The 20,958-nt window shown below is 48.5% G+C and overlaps 1 protein-coding gene across 1 annotated transcript in view; it reads right to left on the bottom strand.

The window, feature by feature from the left end:
• UPF1 (UPF1 RNA helicase and ATPase) overlaps window positions 1–3,217 on the bottom strand; it is a 36,067-nt gene extending 32,850 nt beyond the window's left edge. The window contains 2 exon segments of the mRNA XM_034658100.1: window positions 2,989–3,064; window positions 3,066–3,217. Coding sequence (XP_034513991.1) covers window positions 2,989–3,064; window positions 3,066–3,217 — 228 coding nt within the window.
• Between the last annotated feature and the right edge of the window lie 17,741 nt (window positions 3,218–20,958).

Raw genomic sequence — 20,958 nt, 5'->3', positions numbered from 1 at the left:
AAATTACCTTTCCCTGCCCTTTTGGGGGGGGTGGATGGCCCACAGGAAAGACTCAGATAAGCAAAAGAAGATGGTCCCTTGTATCTTAAGGACACCTGACAGGGCTATGTCAGCACTTTTAATCCCAGGATCTCAAGGGCTTTGAGAAATACCAGTTTTATTTCATAAACAAGAAAACAAATGTTACTTGAACTGACTCAGAGCTCAGCAGGAGTCACCCATGCCCGCCATTCTCCTACTCTGGCAGGGACACACATTCTGCCTCTAAACAGACTTTCAGGTAAAACCAACCGAGCAAAACTGGTATCAAATGTGGCTGCACACTGGGAAACGGTCTGGCAGCTCCTGGAAGGGTTACGCACAGAGCTACCACACAACCCAGCAATCTCACCTACAGCCACACAGAAACTTGCACACAAATGTTCACAGCAGCATTATTTATAATAGCTAAAAGTGGAAACAACCCAAAAGTCCACCAACAGATAAGTGGATAAACAAAATGTGGTCTATCTGTGCTGTGAAATATTATTCAGTCACAGAAAGAAACGGGAGTAGATATGTGTTACAACATGGATAAGCCTTGAAAACATGCTCGGTGAGAACTCAAGACACAGAAGACCACACACGGTCGTTTATATCAAATGTCCACAGTAGGTAAACCCAAGACATTAAGATTAGTGGTTGCCTGGGGTTGGAGAAGGCAGGACCAACAGGCTAAGAGGTGTGGGGTTTCTTTTTAGGGTGATGAAAATGTCTATAAGTTGGTCAAGGAGATGGCTGCACACCTGTGAATATACTAAAAGGTAATGAACTGTACACTCTTAAATGGGTAAACCATACGGTCTATGAATTCTATCTCAAGAAAGCTGTGAAACAGAAGCGGCTGCATAGCATTTGATAAGTCACAGCCACTCACCCAGTAAGATAAAAATCAAAAGGCATTCAGAATGGGTTTTCTGAGTCTTTATGAAAGTTAGCTACACAGCCAACTCCTGAGGACAAATAAGGAAAATCCCAAACGCTGCAGGCAGCCAATGCCACCAACTGGCACAGAAGATAATCAACTTTTTTCCACTTTCCAATTCTATTCAGACTTTCCTGCCCCCAAATTCAGGGCCTTCTCTTGTGATACAAAGGATATTATTCCCATTTCCCCCTAACATAAAAGTTAGGCTACAGGTGAGTGGGTCATCAGAGTTAACTAAAGGCAAGGAAGGATAAACCCTTTTAATGTCATCAGAACTCCAGGGAGCTCAACTGCAAGCAACATTTACCTACAGTGGAGTCTTAAGGCTCTTAGTTTATACAGCTCAGTGTCCAGGTGCAAAAAAATAGATTATTTCAACTTAAAGAGAAAGACAGGCCCTGCAATTAATCGCAAACAGAACGCAAAGAACAAAACTAGAAGTCAAAGCTGCTGTATCGTATTAGTTACAGTTTAAAAAGAATTTGCAATAAAACAATTACCTTTCCCAATCCTGAGCTGCCTTGAATCATGGCACACTGCCCAACTGAGAGACCTTTCTCCTCAGCTTCCTGGACACACTGGACACAAGTTATAGACAGTGCTATCTGGTCCATCTAAACATGAGTCCAGATTTCATGTATGCTTAAAAGTAACAAAAATAAAACTCCTATACCCCCTTTTTACAGCTGTGGAAACAGAGAGGTCTACAGAGTATGAAACTACAGGTGGTATTACGAGCCTGCAACAGCTCACTCATTTCTCCAGGCAAACTCTCCCGTCTCTACCTTCCTCCACCATATGTAAACCAAACTGAAAAAACACACATACTTGCACACCTGTTCTCCCTGATGCTCCGCCCATCAGGCATCTATTTTTAAGGAATCTGGGGTTAGAATGAGTCAAATGTTTTCTGCTTCTATTAGGGGCTAAAAGAAAATCCAAGTGGGTGGTCTACCCACGGGAGTGACTCAATCAATGAGAATGCAAGCCCTCCTCCCCCAAGGACAGAGTCTAAGCTCACTCTGGCTGAGATGGGGTGGCTCCCCCAGCCCTGACAGTGGGTCCTCATGCCAAGGGACCCCTAACCCTCTAACACTCCAGGGCAGGGACCTAGGTTCAAGAAGTGTAAGCGTGATACTTCCCATAACACAAACCCAAACTTAAAACACCTGAGTAGCCTTCCCTAAACATTCACATCATTGAAAGCAAAATTTTCCAACGTGGCAGTACTATTTATGTAAAACCCACTATCACTGCCCCATTGGAGGAACAAACTCAAACCTAACTTTTCCAAGGCAGGGCTGTGGGAGTTACATAACAGGTCGGTTTCAGCAACAGGCAATGCAAGGAGGGGGAAAAAAAAAACGCAACCTGTCTCTTGAATAATCTTAACAGCCACCGAGTATGGGGTTCTCTACTGGTGGCAAACATTCCGTTTCTGCTCCGGGAGCTTCGACCCTCCCCTCTCCAGCGTCCCTGGGCCCGGAGAAATTTGAACCCGCTGCTCAGGGGGCATGATTAGAGGGGTGGGGGATGCTGGGACCACAGGTGGGGGTGAGGCAGGGAGGACGGATCGGCCAGAGGGGGGACCGGGGCAGATCGTCCCCCCACCCCGGAGTTGGCTTGAGCAGGGCTCGGACCCAGCAGGAGGGAAACTCGGAGACAGGTCACCCCCGACCTGGCCAGGGACGGACCGAGGGCAGGTCACCTCGGACACGCCCGGAAGGGACTTCGGGCAGGTGCCCTAAGACGAGGCCTGAGACAGATCATGAGCAAATCACCCGGACCCAGAGCCGAACTCTAAACAGGTCTACCCGGGCCCGGCTGGAGACCGAGAACCGGGGCAGGTTACTTCGGACCCGGCCGGAACTGGGGGACCCGGGGAAGGTCAGCCCGGGTCGGGCCTGAGTGGGGAACCAGGGACAGGTTACTCCGGAACCGGCCAGAGTGCAGGACCCAGGGGCAAGTTCCCAGGCGCCGAGGCCCGGCCCGGGCTTCCGGCGCCGCCATGTGCCGCTCACCTGCGCGTCCAGCTGTCCGGCCGCAGCACCCGCGCCCGCGCCGACCGGGCCGCCCGCGCCACCTCCTCCGGGGCCCGGGGCCACCCGGGGGCGTCTGCGTCTGGCTGGGGAGGGTGAAGTCAGTGAACTCGAACTCCGAGCCCTGTGTGTCGGCGCCGAGCAGCTCGGCTTCCTCGGTGTCCAGGAAAGTGAGCGTCTGAGAACTGGGCCCGTACGCCTCCACGCTCATGGTGCCGCCGAGTAGGGCCCTCNCGTGCGCGAGCCCCGACGCCGGCGCAGGTGCGCGTGCGCGAGCCCGACGCCGGCGCAGGCGCGCGCGCTCCTCGTGGACTTCTCCAACCGCGCCCGGACGCCCGCGGCAGAGCGGGCCAGCGGAACACTCAGCACGCAAGCGCGCGGGGCGGGGCTTCCAACCGCCGTCGCGGCTGCCGCACGAGGACGTGGTCCCGCCCCAACCGCTGCTCAGTGGAGCCCGGCGGCGTGACCCCGTTGGTTGTTTCCGCAGGGGTGGAGACAGTGCCTCGGGTTAATTGAGCACCATCTGATTGCTTTACAAAGGTGGTCTCGGACCAAAGGTTTGGCAGGGACGATGTACCCCCATCTCTGGGAGAAGCTCCTTGGGCCTCAGTTTCTCAATCTGTAAAATGGGGGTGCCTGGCACAGAACAGGTGCTCAGTATTCATTGGTTGAATAAAGGAATGGGGACAGTCCTTAGCACGGAGGCTGGCACAGGGCAATGGTGATTGCTGCTGCTTCGGACGATAATCATAATAATAATGTTAATTATTAATATAATTATTATATTAGCTATAATAACATGATATATTGTAATTGTTAATTACATTAATTATAATTACATAATAATTTTTAATCTTATTATTCAGAGCCAGTATATAGCAAAGTGATTGGGAGCACTTGGAGACCCAGACACTTGCCAGCTGTGTGACTTTGTAAAAGTGACTTCACCTCTCTGGGCCTAGAGTTTCCTCCCCTGGGAAAGGGAAATACTATCCATTAAGATGGGATGAAGAGGGGCGCGCCTGCTGGCTCAGTGGGTGGAGCCTGTCATTCAATCTCCAATCTCCTGGTTGTGAGTTGGAGTCCCATGTTGGGTGTAGAGATTGCTTAAAAATAGAATCTTAGAAAAGTAATATTTTTAAAAAATGGGATGAAGAATACATGAACTACTATTCACTCCCTTAAGTATTTATAAAGGAAAATTCCACTTGGACAGAGGGCTTTGTTCACATCACACAGTCTTCCCCCAAGGGGCGAATAATGCCCCCACACAGTCAGTGCTCAGTAAAAGTTTGTCCAAGTTCAGCTACTGATTTATGAACTTAACTCCAAGCCTCAGCTTCCTTTTTTATATAGTAACTCGGAGAACCTCCCCACCTCCACTTCCCTTTTTGTCGCAAGATTCTGGGGCCCTCTAAATACTCGAAGTCAGTTCACAGGGCTCCTGGTTTGCACAGCTACACTAAAAGTTCCTGATCCTTCATGGTTCCTCATTTTCCAATATTCCTGTCACCACATGATAAGAGGTTCCTTTTTCTTTCTTTACATCTTTTCTGGCCTCCTACCATGCATTAAAATGTGGAAATATAGAAATTGAATAATTAGGTCCCCAGGAAGACTCAGTTTAAGAGGAAATTCCAACAAACCAATGGATGGTTTCAATAAAACACAAAGCCTTCTTTGGAAAATATTCAACTGAATTGATAGAAGCATTTAAAACCAATCTAGTGGGGCGCCTGGGTGGCACAGCGGTTAAGCGTCTGCCTTCGGCTCAGGGCGTGATCCCGGCGTTATGGGATCGAGCCCCACATCAGGCTCCTCCGCTGTGAGCCTGCTTCTTCCTCTCCCACTCCCCCTGCTTGTGTTCCCTCTCTCGCTGGCTGTCTCTGTCTCTGTTGAATAAATAAATAAAATCTTTAAAAAAAATAAAAATAAAAAAATAAAACCAATCTAGTAACACCTATCAGAGTTTTAAAAGCCTCCTCCTTCCCTCCTTTGACCTAGCAATTCCACTTCTAAGGATTTCCTCCTTATTTTCTATATACAGTCACATTTGCAAAATGACATTTTGAATGATACACTAAAAACATTCAACACAAAGTTGGTCATGGAGGAATTGTGGGAGGAAAAGACATAAAGATACAGAAAACAAATAGCAACATGGCAGAAATAAGTCATCTGTAATTACCTAAACGTAAATGGATTAAATTCTTCACTTAAAAGGCAGAGATTGTCAGATGGATTTAAAAAAATGATCCAAATAGGGGTAACTGGGTGGCTCAGTTGGTTAAGCGTCTGCCTTGGCTGGGGTCATGATCTCAGGGTCCCTGCTTCTCCCTCTCCCTTTGCCCCTCCCCCCAATCATGCTCTCTCTCCCTCTAATAAATAAAATATTTTTTAAAAAAATGATCCAACTAGATTCTGTCTACAAGAGACTCACTTTAGACTCAAAAACACAAATAGGTTGAAAGTAGGAGGGTGGAAAGAGATTGTCCATGCAAACAACAACTAAAAGAGAGCTAGATTGGCTATACTAATATCAGATAAAATAAACGTTAAGACAAAAATTGTTATTCAAGGGGGTGCCTGGGTAGCGCAGTCTTTAAGCGTCTGCCTTTGGCTCAGGGTGTGACCCTGGCGTTCGGGGATTGAGTCCCACATCGGGCTCCTCCGCTGGGAGCCTGCTTCTTCCTCTCCCACTCCCCTACTGTGTTCCCTCTCTCGCTGGCTGTCTCTCTGTCAAATAAATAAAAACTCTTTTTAAAAAATTTGTTATTCAAGCCAAAGAACATTAAATAATGATAAAAGTTTCAATCTATTAGGAAGATATAATAATTATAAATATATATGCACCTAAGAGCAAAGTCCCAAAATACATGAGGCAAAATGGGGTAAAATTGAAAGGAGAAAGAAACAATAATAGTAACTATGGTTTACAATAGAAAAAAGAAGTCAAAGACTTACCAGAGATTGGAATGTTAGAGTGGATTGTCATTTAAGACCACCCTCGGAGGGTCCAGAGGACACGCTTTTCTCTGTGACTGTGAGAAGTAAATTTGTGGGGACAAAGGGGGGGGCTCAGTATCCTTGAGATGAGCTCTCTGATCACTCACCTCTCTAGACCAGAACTTATAGTGGCAACCAAGGCCACTGAACTGGGAAGCCCAAATGTAATGAGAGTAATTGGACTCTGGGGTGGCAGGGGCCCTGTGCTGGCCCTCAACCAGCAAAGGCAAGATAGGTGTGGTTACCATAACAGATAGCAGAGTCAAGGGAGCAATCAGAAGAGTCTGACCCACAGAATAGTCTATGGTTTGGGCTAGTTGATCATGGTACTCCCAGAAGTGAAATAGATGGGAAGCTTACTGAATTCTTATTTGTTCTGTATAAGCAGAAGAGTTCTAGATCAAGTGAACAAAAGTCTAACTTGAATCATAAAAACTGAGAGTTACAGCCACTCAATTAGCTTCTAGACTTGAGCCACTTCACCAACCCAAGTCCCTTGAATAAAGGGGGGGCCTCCCCATGGGACCTATGGCTGGCTCTTTACCAGGGTGACTGTGTGTTGGGGAAAAGGCAACAATCAGACCTCTCAGGGATTACTGGACACTGGCTCTAAACCGACACTAATTCCAGGAGACCCAAAACATCACTGTTGTCCACCAATCAGAGTACAGCCTTCTGGAGGTGAGATATGGGTCCAGTGGGTCCCCAAACCATCCTGTGGTTATTTCCCCAGTCTGGATTGCACAATTGGAATAGATACACTTGGCAGAATCTTCGTATCAGTTCGCTGACCTGTGGAGTAAGGGCTATTATGGGGGGGGGGGTTGGCAGAGCAAAGTGAAAGCCATTGGAAATGTGTCTACCTAAGAAAATGGTAAACGGAAGCCATACTCTTGGGGTTCTGGAGATTAGTGCTACAATTCTCCCTACATTCCCATTCAACTCTCTGTGTGGCTTGTGCAGAGGACAGAGGGAGCTCGGAGCCTGACAGTGGATTATTGCAAGCTTAACTGGGTGGGGACTCCAATTACAGCTGTTCTACCAATGTGGTTTCATTGCTAAAGCAAAATGAACACACGCCCTGCTATCTGGTGTGCAGCTCCTGGGCGGACAGATGCCTTTTTCTCCCATCCTGTCGCTAAGGCCCGCCATAAGTAATTTTCTTTCAGCTGGCAAGGTCAGCAATACACCTTCACGGTCCTGTCTCAGGGGTATATCCGCTCTCCAGCCTCATGATATAATTTAGGTATCAGGAATCTTGATCGTCTTTCCCTTCCACGAGATACCACTCGAGGCCATTCCATCGATAGCATTATGTTGATTGAGCCTAGCGAGGAAGGAGAAAATCCTCTAGACTTGTTGGCAAGACAGTCACATATCGGCAGATGGAAAGTAAATCTGACCCTCTGTCTCAGTGAAATTTCTAGAGATCCAGTGATGTGGGGAAATGTTGAGATACCCCTGCCAAGGTGAAGGGTAAGTTGTTGCATTTGGCCCCTACCACGACCAAAAAGGAAGCACAATGCCTCATGGGCCTCTTTGATTTTGGAGGCAATGGAGTCCTCATTTGGGTGTGCTTCTCTGGCCTGTTTACTGGGTGACTCAAAAAACTTAGTTTTAAGGGGGGTGGGGACGGTGGCCCGGACGAGAGAAGGCCCTGCAACAGACCCAGCCCGCCTTGCGAGTGACTCTGCCACTTGAGCCACGAGATCCAGCAGTTACGATGGTGCTCAAAGTGGCCGTGGCTGATGGGGAGGCTCTAAGTGAATCATGGCGCAGGCCCTCAGGATTCTGGAGCAAAGCCCTGCCCTCCTCTGCGGGTCACTACCCTGCTCTTGTGAAACAGCTCCGCCTGCTACGGGGCCTTAGTGACGATTGACTACTTCACCACGGGCCACGAAGTTACCCTGGGACCTGAGCTACCCACCATGAACTTGATACGGTCTGACACATCAACCCGAAAGGTGGATAGGCACAGCAGCGCTCCACCATCCAAGGGACATGGCGTATATACAAGATCTGGCCCAAGCAGATCCCAAAGGCACAGGTAAGCCCGAATGTCCATGGTCCCCACCTGTGCTCTGCTGCCTACTGTTTGCCTATCTGTATCTATGGCCTCATGTGAAGGTCATTATGATCAGCTCACAGAGGAAGCGAACTTTATACAATATGCAGGCACCCCTTAAAGGGGACAGCTGCAACACGACTGTCCCTCTGGGATATCCCAAAAGGGCAACGGTGAAGGGAAGTCTTCCCGTGGGCGACACTTCAAGCAATCCACTTAGTTGTTCATTTTGCTTGGAAAGAGAAATGGCCAAACAAGCAACTTGATACTGATTTATGGGCTGTTGCGGATGGTTTGTTTGGATGGTCACAGAATTGGAAGGAAGACGATTGGAAAATTCATGACAAAGAAATCTGGGAAAGAGGTATGTGAATAGCCCTCACGGAATGGGGGGAAGTGTGAAGATATTTATGTCCCGAGTGAATGCTTACCAAAGAGTGACCTCAGCAGGGGAGGATTTTCATAGTCAAGCGGATAGGATAACCTGTTCCATGGATTCCAGGCAGTCTCTTTCCCCAGCCACCCCCGCCATTGCCCAGTGGGCTCATGACCCACGCGGCCATGTGGCAGGAATGGAGGTCATGCTCAGCGATATGAACTTCCGCTCACCAAGGCCAGTCTGGGGGTGGCCACGGCTGAATGCCCACTCTGCCAGTAGCAGAGACCAAACCTGAGCCCCCCATATGGCCCCATTCCCTGAGCTGATCAGCCAGCCACCCAGTGGTAGGGTGATTACGATGGTTCCATTACGGGAAGGATCCGCCATCACGGTGCTCCACACAGCGTTCCTTCCGACCAAGGAACCCGCTTCCCTGTAAATAAAGCACATCAATGGACACACGCGTGTGGAATTCACGGTTTTTCCCATGTTCCCCACCGCCCTGAAGCAGCTGGATTGGTAGAGCAGTCGAATAGCCATTGGAAGACCCAGGTGGAGGGCTGGGGCGCGGTTCTCCCGGAGGCTACGTGTGCTCCGAATCAGCGGCCAGTATATGGTGCTGTTTTGCCCCCAACCAGGATTCAAGGATCCAGGAATCGAGGACCCAGGAACTATTACTCCTAGTGACCCACTAGCAAAGTTTCTGCTTCTCGTCCCTATGACCTTACGCTCTCCTGGCTCTTTGAAATGAAGAGAGGAATACTTAGACCAGGAGAAACAATGATCCCATCGAGCTGGAAGTTAAGATGACCACCTGGCCACGCCAGATTCCTCATGCCTTGGAATTAATAGGCAAAGAAGGAAGTTACTGTGTTAGCGGGGGTGATTGATCCTGACCCTCAAGGGGAATTGGCCGGCGACTCCGCAATGCAGGTAAGGAAGAGCATGTCTGGTCTGGAATGTTGGAGATCCCTGAAGTTATCTCTTGGTATTACCATGCTCTTAGTATTACCATTAAGGTCAATGGAAAATTACAACGCAATTCGGCCAGGACTGCTCATGGCCCAGACCCTTCAGGAATGAAGATTTGGGGGTGCCTGGGTGGCTCAGTCCTTAAGCTTCTGCCTTCGGCTCAGGGCGTGATCCCGGCGTTCTGGGATCGAGCCCCACATCAGGCTCCTCCACTGGAAGCCTGCTTCTTCCTCTCCCACTCCCCCTGCTTGTGTTCCCTCTCTCGCTGGCTGTCTCTATCTCTGTCAAATAAGTAAATAAAATCTTTAAAAAAAAATGGAATGAAGATTTGGCTCACCCCACGAAGTAAAGAACCATGACCACTCAGGTCCTTGCTGAGGGCAAAGGCAATATGGAATGGGTGGTGGAAGAAGCTAGTTAATACCAGCTATGCCCATATAACCAGTTACAGAGATGAGGACTGTAATTGTCACAAGTATTTCTTCCTTCTTTCATTATGAATATGTGTGCGTAATGTAGATAGCAAATATCTTTGTTTTCTTTCTTCTTTTCTCCCCCTCTCAGGTGACATGATACATTGACTTTATATCATAGGATTTAAGTGTTGTCAGCTTCACACCATAGTATTTAACCTATAGGATATCAGGGTCAAGAATAAACATCACCCAAGGACTTTGCATTCTTTCTGGAGAAAGGATTAGTGCATTTCCGGTTGTACTCAGGAGAGTTGTATCATGTTAGGTGAAATTATGACCTTATTAGTGTCTTTATTTGAAGATTAAGTATGATTTAAGGACATGTGTATGACTGCCCAGTTAAGAAGAGGTGGGCTTATGACAGATAATTGTCGGTGTCAACTTCACTAGGCCACAGTACCTAGATGTTTAGTGAGACATAGTTTTAGATGTCTCTGTGAAGGTACTTTTTAGGTGAGATGAACAGTTAAATCAGCAGACTTTGAGTAAAGCTGATTTCTCCCCAGAGTATGGGTGGGCCTTATCCAATCAGTTGAGGACCTTAACAGACAAAAGACTGGCCTTCTCAAGAAAAAAGGAATTTTGCCAGGAAACTGCCTTTGGACTCAAAGTGCAACCCTCCCTGGGTCTCTAGCCTGGTGGCCTACCCAACAGATGTTGAATTGGCCAAGCTTCCATAATCATGTGAGCCAGCTGTCAGAAATAAATTCTCAATCTCCCTCCCCGTCTCCCTCACTCCCCCTCCCTCTCCCACTTTCCCTCTCTCTCTCTTTCTGTTCTGTTGGTTCTGTTTTTCTGGAGAATCTTGACTCATGCACCACGCAATAGGGAAAAACGTTCTTTTCAACAAATGATGCTGGGACAACTGGATATCCACAGGCAAAAGAGAGAGAGGGAGGGAGAGAGAGAGAGAGAATTCAGAACCCTTCCTCACACCATATACAAAAATTAACTCAAAATGGATCCAAGATCTAAATGGAAAAGCTAAAACTGTTAAACTCTTAGAAGAAAACACAGGGGCTAACCTGTGTGATCTTGAATAGACAAAGGTTTCTTAGACATTGACAGAAAAAGCATCAGCAGCCAAAGAAAAACTAGACCAACTGGACCTAATGAAAATTGCAAACTTTTCTGTACCAAAGGACACCATAAAGAAAGGAAAAAGATAATTGACAGAATGGGTTGAACCCTTAACCCCCAGTGCAATGGTATTAGGAGGTGGGGCCTTTGGGAGGAATTGAAGGGTAAATGAGGTCGTGAGGTTGGGGCCCTTATGACAGGATTCGTGCCCTTACAAAAAGAGACACCAGAGAGTGTCGTCCCTCCTCTTGCCAGGCAAGGACACAGCAAGAAGGTGGCCATCTATAAGCCACAAAAAGTCCTCATCAGGAATCACATTGGCTGGCACTTTGAGCTTGGACTTCCAGCCTCCAGCACCATGAGGAATGGATGTCTGTCGTTTAAGCCCCCTAATCTACAGAATTATAGAAGCTCAAACAGACTAGGCGCCCTTCTTGAAAAGCAACTGATGGCGAACGTCAGGCTTTACTTCTGGATTCCCAATTCCATTGCATGAATATATTTGTCTGTCCTCATGCTAATACCACTCTGTCTTGATTACTGTGGTTTGGAGTGATTTCCAAAATCAGGAAGTATGAGTCCTCTGATTTTGTTCTTTTTTTTTTTTTAAGGTTGTTTTCTGGAGGAGAACTGCTTATTTAAGGCCTTTGTCCCTTTTAAGTTATTCATATTTTTATTATTGCATGGTAGGAGCTCTTTCTATCTTCTGGATACAAGTCCCTCGTCAGATGTATGATTTGCAAATGATTTCTCCCGGTCCGTGGGTTGTCTTTTTTACTTTCCCGGTGGTATTATTTGCAGGTCGAAAGCTTTAGATTTTGATCAAGTCCACCTTATCTGTTTTTCCTGTTGTCGCCTGTGCTTTCCGTGTCATTCTAATCAGTTATAGCCCAATCCAAGGTCACAGAGATTTATTCCTGAATACGGTGGGGGTCTGATACTTCATTCTTTTGCATGCAGACATCCAGATGTCCCAGCACCATTTGTCGAAAAGATTGTTCTTTCCCCATTGAATTGCCTTGGCACCCTTGTCGATGTTTTTTAGTGTAAATATACGCCATGAAATATTTGGAATACACTCAGGCTAAAAAATTATTTTATGTCTCTCTGAAATTCATATTTCCCCTGGGGCATCCTGGGTTTGTATTTGCTGAATCCGGCAACTCTATACTGGCATCTAGTGGGTAGAGGCCAGGGATGCTGCTAGAAGTCCTACAACACACACGGCAGTCTCCGCCGCCCCCCCTCCCCGCCCTGGGAAATCCGGCACAAAATGTTGAAAGTGCTGAGGTTGAGAAATGCCTCCCGTGAAACTAACAAGGGGATAGCATCACCTGACAACCAGCACCACAGCAACTCTGAAAGTAGGTGGCATCAGCCCATTTTCCAGGAGTGGAAACTGAGGCTCAGAGCAGTGAAACACACTACCTTTGAATCCAACACTGGGGGAGAGGAGGGTGGGATTCACCTGGATACTCTTTTTATTTTTTCTCAAGATTTTATTAATTTATTTGACACAGAGAGAAAGAGAGCCCAAGCAGGGGGAGCAGCAGGCAGAGGGAGAGGGAGAAGCAGGCTCCCCGCTTCCCCCATACAGGTCTCGATCCCAGGACCCCAAGATCATCACCTGAGCCAAAGGCAGATGTTTAACCAACTGAGCCACCCAGGTGTCCCAGGCACCTGCATTTTAACACTAACCCTGAGGGCTTTTTTAGGATGTCACATGGAAAGGATAAGAAAGGAAATAATGCTTGGTCTGGCCAAATTCTCATCACTAGAGCTTCTGTGACAACTTTTGTTTACTTGGTTACTAGTCATTTTCAAAAACCTAACAAGCAGTGATTAACATTGGCCTCCTATACTAGGTTGAGTGGTGGTCCTCCAAAAGATAGGGCCAAGTCCTGACCCCCAGAACCTATGGATGTGACCTCATTTGGAAAAAGGGTCCTTGCAGATGTACTTAAGTGAAGGACCTCAAGATGAGATCATCCTGGATCAAGGGTGGGCCCTGAACCCGATGTCAGGTGTCCAGATACGAGACAGAAGAGGACACACACAGAGGGAGAAGGCCATGTGGACGCAGAGGCAGAGTTTGGGGTGATGTGGCCAGAAGCCAAAGACCGCCTGGAGCCCCCACAGCTGGAAGATGCCGTAAGTGCCCACCCCCCACAGAGAGCCTTTGCTGGGGGCGTGGTCCCTCTCACACCTTGTTCTTCAATATCTGGCATCCAGAAATATAAGAATAAATTCCTGGGTCCAAGCCACCCAGCCTGTGGTGACGTGTTTCAGCAGCCCGAGCGAACGAAGACCCACACCAAGTAGCCCTCACCTCGAATTCTCTGGTCAACCCTTGTGCTCTATTTTTTTTTGTACCTCTATTTATTACTGAAAGTGTATATAGGGGCACCTGGGTAGCTCAGTCAGTTAAGCATCTGACTCTTAAAAAAATTTTTTTTTCATTTGTCAGAGAGAGAGAGAGAGCACGCGAGAGCGTGCACACAAGCAGGGGAGAGGCAGAGGGAGAGGGAGAAGCAGACTCCCCGCTGAACGGGGAGCCTGATGTGGGACTCGATCCCAGGACCCCAGGATCATGACCTGAGCCAAAGGTAGACGCTTAACCCACTGAGCCACCCAGGCATCCCAGGAATCTGACTCTTGATCTTAGCTCAGGTCTTGATCTCAGGGTCATGAGTTCAAGCCCCACGTTGGGGTCCATGCTGGGCATGGAGACTGCTTTAAAAAAAAAAAAGTGCATATACATTTTTAGATGGATTGTGTATCACTTTAGAAAAGTCAGCGTGCTAGCTGTGATCTTAGGGGCCCTTACTCCTTTTCACGTGGTGATTCTATGTCTGAGCTGTGGCCACTTTGGTGCCCGTCCCTCAGGGCGCGCTTCTGATTGGCTTTCCGACCTCCATTCAGCATTGAGTTAGATTCCAGGTTTGCCCAGGTGTGGATGCCTTCAGCACATCCAGCAATTTCTCTTGGGCAAATCGCAGGGCGTGTGAATATTCCACTCCAGGAGGAAGAACCAGCTGGCTTCCACATGCAAACACAGTCCCCCCAACTGTGAGATTCTCCCTGGGGAGCCCCACTCCCACATGCAGGGTATTGTCTCCCTTGGTCATTTTGCCCAAACAACTGGAGGCAAAGTGGTATCTCACTGAAGTAGTCAGGTTATTCTGATGCACCTTTTTTAAAAAATTGAAAATAAAATCGAATTTTAAAATTTTTTAAATGTACCACTTTCGCCGCTCTAAAGTTGGGCAATTCGGTGGCATTTAGTGCATTCACGATATTGTACAACCATCAGCTCTATCTAGATCCAGAACATTTTCAACACCTTAAAAGGAAACCCTGTACCTTTAAATGTAACTTCCGAGCAAAATTAAGCCACTGTCTAATCAGCATTTAACGTTTGTGTGTTTCTCTTATTTGGGAGAAACCTGGAAGGTTTGTGTGTATGAGACAGAGGGTCCCTGACTGTAAAAGTAACATATTCTTGACGTTGGGAAAGAAAAAAAAAACTGGACAAAACAGAAAAGTAGAATATAAAACCACCGGAACCTCAGGACCCAGAACACAGTGTCAACCGTGATCCCCCACTCCTGTGCTAACATGAAAAAGCTGACACTAGCAAGTGCTGGAGGGGATGGGGAGCAACCGGGACTCTGGTCCAGGCTGCTGGAAATGCAGAATGGCGCAGCCGCTTGGAAAGGCAGCTTGGCAGTTTCCGCACAGGTTCACCGTGGACCCACCGTGGAGCCAAGCTTTCCCCTCCTTGGTGTTTCCTTGAGAGAAATGAAAGCAGGTGTCTGTCCATAGAGGGGCGGGTACAAGACGGCTCCCAGCAGCTTTCTCTGTAATCACCCCATACTGGAACAACCCAAAGATCCATCATCGGGGTGATGGATGAAGCCGCGATGAAATACTTCTCAACGATGAAAAAGCGGGATCTCCAGGGCATTAACTCTGCGTTAAAGAAGCCAGACCTGGAAGGTTACATGGCGCAACATTCCATTTATTCGCCATTGAAGAAAGTGCAAAGTATTATAAACTGACAGAAAACAGATCAGAGGTTGCCCCAAGAGAGATGCGAGGGAGGGATGAGAAAGGGCAGGAGGGAACATTCGGGACTGATGGCTGTGTTCACTCTCCTAATCCTAGTGACAGTTTCATAGGTGTAGACGTATGCCAAATGTATCAAATTATACACGTTAGGGGCGCCTGGGTGGCTCAGTCGGTTAAGCGTCTGCCTTCAGCCCGGGTCATGATCTCAGGATCCTGGGATCGAGCCCCGATTCCAGCTCCCTGTTCAGCGGGAAGTCTGCTTCTCCCTCTCCCTCTGCCCCTCCCCCAGCTCCTGCTCACTCTCTCACTCTCTATCTCAAATAAATAAATAAAATTTTTTAAAAAAATTGTACACTTTAGCCACAGAGGATAGCCTGTTGATGAGTCTGGGTTAACTAGAGCAGGCCTGGATTCACATCCTTGCCCCGCCATTGGCTTGCTGTGTGACCTCTCTCAAAACGTCTTGGCCTCTCTGTGCCTCACCCAGGAAATGGGATTCTAGTGGCCCCAACACCCCAACGGTGTATAACTTAGGACAGAGTCCAGCCAGCAGCCATCAAGCGCCAGCTTTTTACAAATGCTTGGCTCTGCTTTGTTTTGTCTACATTTTCACAATTCATCATTGAAATTAAAAAAAAAAAAAATCATTTCACACCATGCCGAAGTCCCACAGGGCTTCCACCGCAGTTGTGTGCGTGTGTGTCTCTATCGCCCCAGGCTGGGGCCTGGGGTAGTTCTTGGCCAATCCCAGGCCAGTCCCACTTGGTGAGTTTCACCCAGCTCAGGTTGCACTCCCAAATCCACCCGCCAGTCCCGAATTCATAGCTCAGCCCCACATCCTGGTCCAGCCCCTCCTCGAGTTCCCTGCCAGCCTCCAAGTCCAGGAAACTGGAATTCTTCTCTCGTACCAAGAGAGGTCCCTCAAGGGTAAGCAGCGGCTGTGGCTGCCGCAGGGAAGTTCCACAACTTTGGAAAAAGGAGTTTTAGGATCATTCAGCTGATTTTCCCAGCCCAGCTACCAGCCCTTTTAGAAGTTGGGGTCCTGGCTTCCACACATGTGGCCCTCCTCCTGCCCTTGCTGAGATGAGGCCAGCTCCAGCAAACCTGGACCCCATGTAAGGTTCTTCCCCCCAGAACAGTGGGCTCTTGTGGGTTTCTCTGGGCACCCCTCTGCGGCCCCGTTCTTGCTTCAAAGGAGCCCTTTGTGGAACATGGCCGTGTGGCCAAGGCCCCAGCGATGCTGGTGGGGAACAGAAAAATAGGCATGTGTGTATATTTCATAGCCCTTCTCTGCTCTCTGAACGGCCTCTTTGAAGGTGACGATGGGTCACAGCAGGCCTTGGGTGGGGGGACTGTGTGTGGCCACCTTGATTCTAATTTGACCATATGTTGCTTTTTTGAGGGATGCTCTGGGGTGTCTGGAGAGGTGGGTTTTGGCTTGGCCTCAAAGCTCTGGTTCCCACAGAGACTCAAGGCTCTATTGTGGGTGGCAAGGCTCCGAGGAGGAAGGCAGCCCCTGGGGACCCCCTTCTGTTCCCGCACCAGGCTGCATGCCGGGATATATTTTGGGTGGAATTCCGCTGTGGCTATTTTTGAAGGTGCTGGGGTGGGAAACTAACTAACCCCTTCTTAGAGGCCCCGACCCCGTGTCACTGCCCCCCGTTCACAGATAGCTGTTTGGCCTCTTCCAGCAGCAGGATGGATGATAAGCAAAGTCATCAGGAAGCAGTAACTGGCGTAGTGTGTCAGGAGGTGACAAAAGAATCAGGAGGAAAACGGACCACGTCACAGCCACTGGGATGATCGTCGTCCAAAATGGAAAATAACGAGTGTTGTCAAGGACGTGGGGACGCTGGAACCCTCGCGCACTGCCAGCGGGAGTGTAAAATGGGGCAGCCACTGTGGAAAGAAGTTTGGCGGCTCCTCAAAAAGTTAAACATAGAATTATTTTATGACCCAGAAACTCCACTTCTGGATGTGTACCCAAAATAAGTGAAAATAGGGTCTCGACGAGATTCTTGTACATGTACGATCACAGCAGCATCACCAAAAGGTAGAAAGAACCCAAATGTCTGAGAAGAGAGGAGCGGATAAACAGTGTGGGCCATGCGCACACAGAATATTACTCAGCCATGAAAAAGAACAGAGCCCTGGTACGTCACATCGTGGATGAACCTCGAAAACATTGTGCGGAGTGAAAGAAGCCAGACACAAAAGGCCACATCGTGTGGGATTCCATGTATCTGAAATGTCCAGAACAGGCAAATCCATGGAGACAGAACGCAGATACAGCGGGTGCCAGGGCCTGGGGGCGGAGGAGGGGGAGTGGCAGCTAATGGGGCTGGGGACTTTGTGTGGTACTGATCAAGGTTATTTGAGGGGCAGCTGGGTGACTCCGTCGGTGGAGCGGTCAGCTCTAGATTTCGGCTCAGGTCCTGATCTCAGGGTCATGAGATAGAGCCCTGTGTTGGGCTCCAGGCTCGATGGGCATCTCTTAAGATTCTCTCTCTCCCTCTCCCTGTGCCCCTCCCCCTGCTTGTGTGCTCTCTCTCTCTCTCTAAAGCAAATAAATAAATCTTTTAAAAAATGATTTGAGGGGCGCCTGGATGGCGCCATTGTTAAGCGTCTGCCTTCGGCTCAGGGCGTGATCCCTGCGTTATGGGATCGAGCCCCACATCAGGCTCCTCCGCTGGGAGCCTGCTTCTTCCTCCCACTCCCCCTGCTTGTGTTCCCTCTCTCGCTGGCTGTCTCTCTCTGTCTGTCAAATACATAAATAAAATCTTTTAAAAAATGATTTGAGGGGCGCCTGGGTGGCACAGCGGTTAAGCGTCTGCCTTCGGCTCAGGGCGTGATCCCGGCGTTGTGGGATCGAGCCCCACATCAGGCTCTTCTGCAATGAGCCTGCTTCTTCCTCTCCCACTCCCCCTGCTTGTGTTTCCTTTCTCACTGGCTGTGTCTATCTCTGTCAAATAAATAAATAAAATCTTTAAAAAAAAAAATGATTTGAAAGCAGAGAGAGGGGATGGTTGCACATCACTGCGATTGTACTAAATGCCACTGAATCGTCCACTTGAAAATGGTGAACTTTGGGGCGCCTGCGTGTCACAGTCGTTAAGCGTCTGCCTTCAGCTCAGGCCGTGATCCCAGCGTTATGGGATCAAGCCCCACATCAGGCTCCTCTGCAATGAGCCTGCTTCTTCCTCTCCCACTCCCCCTGCTTGTGTTCGCTCTCTCACTGGCTGTCTCTCTCTCTGTCAAATAAATAAATAAAATATTTTTTAAAAAATAAAATAAAATGGTGAACTTTATATTATGTAAATGTCACCGTGATGAAAAGAGGACAAACAGTGCTGGGAGATAAAGAGTTACTTGCCGAATACGCTGTAAGTGGGAAAAACAGCACACGCTGGGACAGAGGAAGTGTACCCTCAGGACCCCCATGGGTACAAAGATGGGAGAGGTAGACATGCATCTTTCCAAGCACGGATGATGTCTGCGAAAGGAGCTTACATCCAGGCGCACCTAGAAGGGAGTAGATGTGCTAGAAGTCTGGGGGGTCTGACAGAGGCTGGTGGGGCCATCAGACCATGCAGGTGCCACTCCAAGAAGGAGGGGAGGAAGGAGGGAGGGGTGAGGCTTGGGGGTGGGAGCTGTGAGAAGGTCCAGGCCAGGTGGAAGGAGTCCTCTTCCAGGACTCTTCCAGAAGCAGCAGTAGCTGGATCATCATTGTAAGTGGGGGTGCCTGCTGCTGGCCTACGTGTCGTCCTTTTACGGCCCCATGACTCCTCTGTTCGTGAGTCTGTTGCATGAGAAATGACCAAGGCAGCCAACGTCACTTGGCCAAGTCATGTGGTCTGTGTAGTGGTTCCAAGGCCCCTCGTGGCAGATGCCTTCTGGAGGACGTTGATGCTGAGACAAAAATCCTCACGCTGAGTCCAGCCCCGCTGTCCCACGGATGCCTCTACCCTTGACCTCCTTGTCTCTGTCCTTCTCCCTGTGGCCTCGGCCCAGGAATCCATGCATGCTCTCATCATAGGTCACCTCTCCTCCCCACAATATGGGTGGCCCCGGTCTCCCTCACAGCTCTGCTCACGGGGACGGATGCCCCTCCACTGTCCCTCAGGCCCCCCTGCACGAGGCTGGACTGCAGCCGCTAGCTTGTCCCTGTGTGCCCGGCAACCCCCCACAGACCCGTGCGGGAGTGTCAACACGCCCCTGAGGGTCAGGGTGCCAGATTTATTAACACACAAACACACACCCAGAAAACAAACGTTTTTTAAAAAGCACACCCAGATGAATTTGAGTTTCACAGAAGTGGCAACAAATTTCATTTACAATTTTTTTAATTGTGGTAAAATACACGAACATACAGTTTGCCACTTTAACCATTTTTAAATGTGCCTTTCAGTAGTCTTTTTTTTTTAAGATTTTTTTTTTAATTTATGAGAGAGAGAGAGCCTGAGGCGGGGGAGAGGCGGTTGGAGAGGGAGAGGCTGAGCAGGGAGCCCGAGGCGGGACTCGATCCCAGGACTCCAGGATCATGACTTGAGCCGAAGGCAGACGCTTGACCAACTGAGCCACCCAGGCACCCCTGCCCATTTCAGTCGTCTGAAGGACATTCATAATGCTGTGCAAGCGTCACAACGCTCCATCTCCAGAACTTTTTCATCTTCCCAAATGAAAACCCCACTAAACACTAACTCCCTATCCTCCTCCCTCAGCCCCTGGCACCCAACTGTTCTTTCTGCCTCCAAAACTCCAACTATTCTAGTGACCTCATGTAAGTGGAATCACACAGGATTCGTGCTTTTGTGACCAGTTTATTTCACTCAGGGTAATGTCCTCAGGGTTCATCCCTGTTACAGCCTGGGTCAGAATTGCCTTCCTTTTTCAGGCTGAATAATATTCCCTCGTAGGGACGCACTACGTCTTGGCTATCCATTCTTCTGTCAACCGACACTTGGCTTGCTTCTGCCTTTGAGCCATTGTCAATAATGTTGCTGTGAACGTGGATGTGCAAACATCGGTTTGAGACCCTGCTTTCAATTCCTTTGGGGGTCTCCCCAGAAGTGGAATGGCTGGATTAGTTAATCTAGTTTCAATTTTTTCAGGAACGGCCATGCTGTTTTCCACAGCGATTGTACATTTCATAGTCCCACCAGCAGTGCACAACAGGTCCAGTTTCTCCACATCCTCGCCAGCACTTGTGTTTGGTGTTCTTTTTTTTCTTTTTATGATTTTTATTTATTATTGTATTTGAGTGAGAGAGAGAGCGCAAGAGAGCACAAGTGGAGGGGAGGGGCAGAGGGAGAAGGAGAAGCAGACTCCCTGCTGAGCAGGGAGCCCAAATGAGGGCTCCATCCCAGGACCCGATCCGAAGGCAGACACTTAACTGACTGAGCCCCCCAGGCGCCCCTGTTTTTGGTACTCTTGATGGCAGCCACCGGATGGGGATGTGGGAATATCTCACCGTGGTTTTGGTTTGCGTTTCCCAAATGATTAGTTCTATTGAGCAACAGACACATTTGGGATATACTTATCCTCAAAAAAATTCATTGTTGATCTGAATTCAAATTCAGCTGGGCGTCCTATATTTTTGTTTCTTTTTTCATTGCAGTGAAGTACTCGTAACATAAAGTTTGCCATTTTAACTATTTTTGGGCATACACATCCATTGGTATTTAGTACATTTACAATGCTGTATAAATACCACCGGTATCTAGTTCCAGAATTTTTTCATTGCCCCCCTCCCAGCCCCAAACAGAATAGCCATCTGCATCTGATCGGGCAATCCTAGCCCCGGCGCAAAAGCTATAAATGTACATTCTTGTCCATCTCATGGGAATGGGAACTGTTTCTCATTCTTTCTTTCTTTCCTTTTTTTTCCATCCTTCTTTCTCATT

Source organism: Ailuropoda melanoleuca, chromosome 4, assembly GCF_002007445.2.
Source record: "Ailuropoda melanoleuca isolate Jingjing chromosome 4, ASM200744v2, whole genome shotgun sequence".
Taxonomy (NCBI): Eukaryota; Metazoa; Chordata; class Mammalia; order Carnivora; family Ursidae; genus Ailuropoda; species Ailuropoda melanoleuca.
The sequence above is the reverse complement of the archived record's forward strand: the minus strand, read 5'-3'. Positions and strand labels throughout refer to the sequence as shown.